At 46.9% G+C, this 8,676-nt stretch overlaps 1 protein-coding gene across 1 annotated transcript; it reads right to left on the bottom strand.

Annotated features, from left to right (window-relative positions):
- Positions 1 to 4,048: 4,048 nt before the first annotated feature.
- Positions 4,049 to 8,093, bottom strand: LOC306753050 (OX-2 membrane glycoprotein; the record flags this gene model as incomplete). Its single annotated transcript, XM_079236882.1, has 5 exons — positions 4,049 to 4,143; positions 4,798 to 5,082; positions 6,512 to 6,841; positions 7,325 to 7,648; positions 8,024 to 8,093. 5 exons carry the CDS (start codon positions 8,091 to 8,093, stop codon positions 4,049 to 4,051), a joined length of 1,104 nt encoding a protein of 367 aa, XP_079093008.1.
- Between the last annotated feature and the right edge of the window lie 583 nt (positions 8,094 to 8,676).

Raw genomic sequence — 8,676 nt, 5'->3', positions numbered from 1 at the left:
ACAGAAACGGTTGTCTCACTGACAACCACTAATAGAGGGTTTGTAGGTGACGTGGCACCCTGCGGTGGCACCCTGCGGTGGCACCCTGAGGTGGCACCCTGAGGTGGCCGGTTTGGTGGCCCACAGCAATCAGGCAACGGCCACGAACGTGTCTCTAAAGTTACAAAATGATGTCATATAAAAAGAATGAAGATGTTAAAACAATGTTTTCAGGAGCTTAAATTTAATATAGAAAACATGTTTTTTTTCAAGGCAATGTTTGTGCTGTTTTTGAATAGGAACTAATCAACTCTCGACTAATCAATGATTGGTTTATTTAAATTTGGATGTACTTTAGTTGATTTTCTTAATAAGCTATGAAAAAAGTCTGAATGAACTCTTCTGAAGCTAGACATATCAACCATTATAAAATATATATATATAACTTATCACATCTGAGAATAGATCGATCACACACACACAGACACACAGACACACACAGACACACACAGACACACACACACACACAGTAAGAGTATGTAGCATTAAATAATGTGGTTTTAGTTCTGTTTACGTTGTGGTAAATGACAAAATAAATGTGTTCCTGCACTTGCAGGATCTTCCCGGCTCGTGGAAGCAGACCCAGCCTCTGTGGAAGTCCGGTTCCCTTCCTCTGCATGTGAGCTCGGTGCTGAGCAGCGAGGTCGGGCTCAGAGCGCCGCCGGACCTTCATCAAAGCAGCGATGACGTCGGGCCTCCAAATCAGTCTGGACGCAGAGAAAGAGAAAGAGAAGACACACTGTTAGTCGGTCGGAAACTTTCCCACAACGTTTCATTTCCCAATCTTGCATTAACCGACACAAATCCTTCCTCCGCATGTCCTGTCGGGCCGGGACACCCTTTTCCTGACAGAGCACCCCTGAGGTTGAGCAGTGTGAGACTGACAGGGAAACATCAGGCTCTGTAGATTAGTTTTAAAAGTAGAAAGTTACATTTATAGCGGAGGTTGCATTTACGCGATATAAATCCTTCACAGGAATGCAAAAATAAACACAGCAAGCACACAGCACATCCCCACTCGCATCCAAAAACTAAAATCATGAAACACTGCAGGAATTCCTCAGCTGTGATTAAGGCGCCTGCCACTCCTCAGTCTGTTCACGGTGGCTGGAACAGGTCTGAAACAAAGTGTCGTGCGAGCAGCAGGTGTCAACGCACATGTTTTTGATGTCTAATCTCTAAAGGAGAAATCAGTGCTCGGTTCAGTTCTGCCCTCATGACCGGATGTGGTCGCGGCCCTGTGCTTCCTGTGGTGCGGCAGATTAAAAAGGTGCCACCGAAAACATTGGTTTTAATGAACAAACTCCTCTTATCTGAGGTCAACTCCCTGTTCTTGTAGCTGTGCCACCGCTGCACCATACAGTCTGTACATCTCAACCCAAAAAAAGAACAAACATGGTAACACAAATAAACGAGCAGAATTTTACTGGAAGAACCTCGGCGCTACTTCCCAGCCGTGATTGAAGGCCGAATCACGCCCACTGGTTCAGAAGGGAACCACAAAAGCCTTTTTGTGGTCGGCTCGCGGTTCAACTCGGGCCGCAGACATCACAGTGGCTTTCTCTGCACTTCTCTTTCCTTTTATTCCATCGTCTGTTACAGGCTTTATAGCGTTACATTGGATGCTAATATTGGCGTCGATACACATTGGATCACTCGGACCCTGAGAGATCAGAGGTGTGCTCTCTGTCTGTATGATCCCATTTACAAAAAGCCTTCACAGATGTGACACAAATGAACGAGGCCTGCTCCAAATAAGGACCGAGGCGTCACGGCTCTCCTCCCTTTAACTGAAATCTGAATCCCAGCACAGTAAAAGCCTGTGTTCCCGGCACGAGTCTGTACAGTCGAGTGTTGTTACCAACTGGGCAGGACCTCAACTTTGAGCTGCGTTCCTCCTCCGAGCCTCGAATGTCTGTCTTACCAAAGGATTAGACAGAGAAAGAGGGTCTTTTCTTCTGAATGCTAACGCACGACAATCAGCACAACCACTTGGTATTCAGCTCAGGATCCACGGAGTTGAAAGTGAGGAAAGACTTTCAAAGCAATGTGGAAAGTCTCAAGCAAACGGGAGAAAATCTATTTTTGCAGTGACCCAGCTGCCATTTAGCCAAGACATCCCACAGATGGTTGAGCAAGCTCTGGTTCAACACACAACCATCAATCACACGCAAATACGGTATTTAAGAAGACAAGACTGACCCTTAACGTTTGGGATGTGAGAAAAACACAAACACTCAACTCAACAGCGTGATTGAGGCCTTCTTTGTGGGCGAATGTGGAATTTGGAGCTCGACATAGGAATTAAAGCGTGTTTCCATCTCTGAGACGTCAGGGAAAAGGGCGTGTGTGGCCTCTTCTTTCTGATCGCAAGAAAACATAGACGAGGAGGAGCGGAGGGGGAAAGGAAACTCAGAAATCTTTTTTGGGGAAATGAGTTGCTTGAGAAGAACTTGTGACCTTATAGAAACCTTTCAAGGGTCCAGGCGATGATGACGAAAATATGAAATATAAACTATATTAGTTGGGATTTCTCGCATGACTCCGTTTAGCTCACAAATGGTGCATTGCCAAATGGAGATCATCCGTGGGACGGCTCTGACCTCGACGCTCAGCTCCCACTTTTGTTTCTCTTCCCTCACGACTTGTTTGGCCGGCAGAAGCGGCGACGTCAGCCAAGGCTTCTGTGAGTTTGGTTCAGAACATTTAAGATAAAAAGGGGAAATGGGCTGTGGTCCAGACGCCACATTACGATGGCAACACACCGTTTCCATGACGCCCGGAGAGGATTGTGGGAAAGGTGATAACAGGATGTTAACGGAGAGTGTTTATGAGGCATGAGGAAGCAATGCCACCTCGGTGTGGAGAGTCACCGAGACCTGCTGACCTTTTGAGTGCGTTGTCAGAGAAATGTGAGGTATTTCATAGTTTGATGGCGCTCTGGTTCACTCCTCACTTGACCAACACACAGCATATTCACTTCCTGAGACTTCTCTCCATACTACTGCACTTTACGACCAGGTAGGAGGCGCTTCCTCTGGTCGCAAAATGAGTCTGATTGTTGAGGTCTAAGAACATTTGTTTGATTTATTGTGTCAGAAAACATTGTAAATATGAGTTTATGGTCTTCTTCAAGACAGCGTGATGTTCATTTAGTCAGTTATGGTCCATTTAGACTGAAATGGACCATAAAGCAGGGGATGCTTTAGGGCGGGGCTACCTTGTGATTGACAGGTTGCTACCATGGTGTTGTTGTTGTTTTTATCTCACAACTTTTAACTCTTTCACAGTGTGTTTACTTCTGAGAACAAATTGTGAAAAATATTCTTTTTGTTGCCAATATTGCTCTACAACATTTGGCCTCCTTTTGGCTCTATTTTTAGCAGCTAAATGCTCCACCATGCTCCCGTTGTTTATGTGACCAGAATAAATACTTCATCATAATCACTACAATGACAAGAGGCTCTCAACACTTGGCCAGCACAACGGGCCACAAGACAAACAATGCGCTGCATATCAGTGTGTGTCTCACAATAGATATTCTGTAATGAAGAAAAGCTTGGGAAGGACTGATATGAAAATGCTCAGCCTGTTTTTACGCTACAGCTCCTGAGAGCCGCAACAACCTCAGCTTTCTGCTGAACTCTGCAACAGTTTAGGATTTACTCAAAGTGCCTCTTTTTCATTTTCTTCACCCACGTTTTCCTGAGCTGCTGCTGAAAAGAAAACATCCTCCTTCACATAACAGGATTTACAATAGATTTTGAGGACATGTTGTAATTTACTATTTTGCAAAAACCCTGTGGATTTCCCAGAATGCCTTTGGAAAACCACTAACGAACAGTCATGAAGGCTTGTTGCTGCAAACATTTAGGATTTCACTGATACCGTTTCCTGTTTTAGGCGGATTAAATCAAACTGTGATTAACTGTGATGACAAAGTGAAGGAGTGTGGCGTGAAGGAGTGAACGTGGGAGGTGAAGCTGCAGAGTCGGGACTCACCGCCAGTTCAGATGAAGCACTTGCAGAGACACACACACAGACAGAGGAGGAGGACCGCTGCCACAGCGCACACTGAGAGGAGGATGACCGTGACTGGACTCACTGCAGCGCACACACACACACACACACACACACACACACACACACACACACACACACACACACACACACACACACACACACACACACACACACACACACACACAATATACTTATATTCAAACCACTGTTTATGTTTTATGACATCTGGACTAAACATGCTAGGTGCTTTGGTACCGGAATAACGAAATAATCATTCTCGCATGCATTACAGGATCTAGGACCCCATCAAAGCAGCCATAATTACTGGAGACTAAAATAGCTGAGAATACACACATGTGGAAAACAAAAGGCCTCACCTCAGCACCCAAGAATGTGAAACATAACTGGATTCTACACAATTTGAGATACTTTGGTACGTAGATTAACTTCTGGCCTGTTTCTTGTGCTGCTGCAACAGCTGATCTATGGCGTCTGTGCTTTTTTTTAAAATATATGTTAACTGCCCCATTTGGGAAGTCTTTTTGCACTGTTTTTATAGATTCCTCGCTATAATTCCCAGCAAAGCTCCATACACGTCCAATTACCCAGAAAAGTGAACACATTTGTGTGCAGGGCTTTTACGGGAAGGTCGTTATTATGCCGTAATAATAAGACACGAGGCGTCGGAGAAAAGATGAATTGGACTCTTTGGAACAGGATCTACGAGCTCCTCACCGTTGGTGTCGAGGGACACCGTCAGGGGTTTCTCCAAACCCGGGTGGAGCACGACGCACATCAAGGACTGATCATTGAGCAGCGCTGACTGGAAGAGCAGCGTGCTCGTCACCACCGTGGTGCCGTCGCCCTGCTCGTAGGCGGAGGAGATGGCCGGTCCAAGAGTTCGGTTGTCCCCGCCGACGTTCCACACGACCTGCGCTGCAGGCCGGGACTGGGCGGTGCAGTTGGCCTCAGTGACCCCTGAGGACGAGGTCACGTGACTCACCTCTGGTTTGGGTAAAACTGGCGAGAGAAGGACTGTGTTCAGTAAAATCACACACAACAGAAAGCCTAGACGGAGAGACGGAGCACAATGACACAAGTTGTCCTCCGACGGGCCGCCAGAAAACAGAAGCAAAGCAGCTTTTACTAACTGTGTGGTTGTGTTTGTGCGTCTGGATCTTCTGTCAGTCGAGACAAAGCTTGTTTAGCAGAGCGAGGAGAAGGACACACACACACACACACACACACACACACTGAGGCCTTGTGTCTGGGGAAACAGTGAGCCACTCATCCCCATGGGCGTTCTCCCAAATTAATTAATCACCCCTTTCCCCTCAGTGACACCCTCCTAAACACACACACACACACACACACACACACACACACACACACACACACACACACACACACACACACACACACACACACACACACACACACACACACACACACACACACTCCTGGAACGTCTCAGAAAGGTTGTTTATCGTTGTGGTTAACTCCTCTCTGGCACAGTGATGTGTCGCGAAGCGCCGTCACCAAAAGTAGTTTAATGACCCACTCGAGAAACTCTCACCTCCGGGTTTGTTTATTCACAGAGCTTCCTTCCCTTTCCTGAGCTATGTACGGGATGCACACACACAGTAACACACATTTCCTCTCAGCTTGAAGTAAATCTCCAGTACAATACGCTGAAGATCCTTAGGAAAATAATCCCGAAGGTGTTCAGTGTTTGTATTCAGACTTAACTGTTTCTATAAAGCTCCCAAAATTCAAAATAAAAAAACTAATGTATGAGTCTAATACAATTTAATATAGTTTGTATGGTTCTGTATGTATTTTCTTGTTGACTTTTGTGAATTTGTATTTAATCTTTTCCTTAAGGGAACAAACTGTGGAAAGCCTTGGTGATGTGTGTTTCAGAAGCTAGATCAGAGCTTTAGACAGCGGTCATATATCTTTCAACAGCCTGGTGGTAGCGTCATTATTTCTCAGTGAAAGACAGCAAGGAGGAGTGGAACAAACGGAAAACATCTCACTGTTGCACTATCTTTATCTGATTATTCAGAACAGTCTGGAAAAAACGAACATTCGTCATATGTTCCAAGATAAGCTTAATCAAACATGATAATTCATTTGCTGGCGTCACCTGAGAAGGCTGAAGGGGCACTTCACCGATTTGACATGCCAAAGTCTAATGAAAGGATCCGGATCTACTTTAAAGGTGCTACACACCAGGTTGGGAGCATTTCGATTGCCTCAACGACTCAACATGCCGGCAGCTCTCAGCTAACAGTGCAGACAATGACAGCAGTGCTAACCGCCGTATGAGTGCAATGCAGAGCAACGCATCAACAAAGCAAGGAGAAGATTGGATGACAACACGCCTACAGTATGCATACAGTAGTACGCTCTCCTTGGAGGAAAGAGATGGCACACAGGGACTCACCGTAGACTATCAGGCAGGCGGTGTCTCTCCTGGTGCCGTCTGGGTACGCGTGGAACTCGCAGGTGTAGCACCCCTCGTCCTCCGTCCGGACCGCCTGGATGGTCAGCTGGGTGTCGCCCAGGGTTTGGCTCAAGCGAACCCGACCCCTGTACTGCTCCTCGGTCTTCTGGTGGCCGCGCTTGGTGAAGGAGGCCACGGTGGTGGTGTCGCCCTGCTCGGCCGTCTTCCTCCACAGCACCTGCTGCACCCTCTCGGGGAGGCTGTACCAGCAGGAGAAGGTGGCCGGCTTCCCGCTCACGGCCGTCTTGTTGCCCTCCGGGCGCACTTTACCTGGGACAAAGAATGCTCCTGTTATTAATCTTAATATCGGGTGAAATGAAGAAGACTGTGTTGGATGTACGTGGATTTCTGCTGCATCAAATTGTACAATAAAAACTTTACAGGACTGTCGTTTCTGTCCAACAGGAGGAGTCTGGGTTTGGTAAAAATGTGAGTGCACATTTATTAGCAACAACAGGAAGTGCAAAACCCAGCGGAGTGGGTGGGCCATCTCTCCTGCTGGTCTGCTAGTTAAGCTAAGCTACTACTTCCTGTCTCATCAGGGGTCTAGTGAGAAAAACAAACACCCTCTATGACCCGAAACAGGTTCAGATGTTTAGTGTGAGCTGCAGCACTGGAAGATGTGCATCAGATATTGGACCAAAATCCCAAAACAAGAGAAAGATATTATGCAGGGACTCTTAATTATCTCGAATATGGATTTTGCCGCTCGCCCAGTAGATTCCTGACAACTGGATTTAAACTCAGACTGACCAGTGATGCTGATGCAGGTGGTGCCTTCCAGCGGGCCCCTGGGGTAAACATCAAAGATGCACCGGTAGCAGCCCTCGTCATCAGGCCGCACCCTCTTGATGGTGATGTAGCTGGCGTTGTTGTGCGACGCCGTGAGCTGCACGTCGGGTTCCTGATGGCTGACTTGCACCGGCACGCCCGGCTGGTAGGCCAGGAGGACCTTCTGGTGCATCTTGAGCCATCGCACTTGCCGGACGGTTTCGCCTGCTTCCGTGGTGACGTTGCAGCCAAGCAGCAGGGGCCGGCCGACCTCTGCCCTCAGACTGGCAGGAGCCATGACCTGAGCTGAGTCCAGAGAGCATATGACATTTCAATTTCATGTACTGGAAAAATAATATTCCAAGTTGTAGTCCTTTATACGAGGGGAAACGTCTCTTTTGTATTTTTCTTTTGAGCCCCAATTGGACGCTGCTAAAAAGTCACAAGCCAAAAGGTTGGGAACCACTGGTTCAATACTTTTGTATTTTGAAAATGTTCTTTTAATTAAAATGTTCTTTTAATTAAATCCCTCTCAGATAGACGACAGGCAGTAAAAAGTACTTTCTAAAGAAAATGAAAACAGTCAGTAAGTGCTAAAGAAAATGTACTTCTATAGTTCATCAGAATCAAGGAAACTGAACTCCCTAGAGACAGATCTTTCTCTCTGGATGCAGAACGTACCTTCTGTCCGGTAAACTCTCATGCCGAGCATCCAGAGCAGCAGACACAGGGACAAGGCCGGTCCACACATCGCACACTGAGGCTGGGTTACCAACTCACGCGCTGAGCCAGAATCACATCCAGGCTGCAGCTGCAACACAAACCCCGTCACCGAGCGGAGAGCCAAACCTCAACCAACACCCTACAAGTAGCTTGTGGCCACAAGCGTGAATGCAGAGGCTGCGATGCAGATGTACCAGTGTGACTTGTTAGAGCTGCTGCTGGTCAGCACAGGCGTAGCTGCATCTTACCGTCTGCTGGAAGGGGAAACATGAAGCCAGAGGACGACATTAGCAATGACAGCATCCTCTCAGCATCATCACAGATTACACGCTTTGCCTGGAAGGGAATTCACTTCTTTTTGTGCAGCTTTAAAACATTAGTTGCCAGGGTAATACAATGCGTCAGCATTAACAACAGCTGCGGACTCATGAAACATCACCTGGAGGTTTTACATGATAATCCACCGCACACACACACACACACACACACACACACACACACACACACACACACACACACACACACAGTACAGTTAACCCACAATCATCCGGCAGCAAAACAAGCTGCCACACTTTGATGTCTAGACAGAGGCGACCTCGAGATTTCAAAAT

Source organism: Taurulus bubalis (genome assembly GCF_910589615.1).
Source record: "Taurulus bubalis genome assembly, chromosome: 21".
Taxonomy (NCBI): Eukaryota; Metazoa; Chordata; class Actinopteri; order Perciformes; family Cottidae; genus Taurulus; species Taurulus bubalis.
This window is presented reverse-complemented; position numbering and strand designations above follow the sequence as displayed.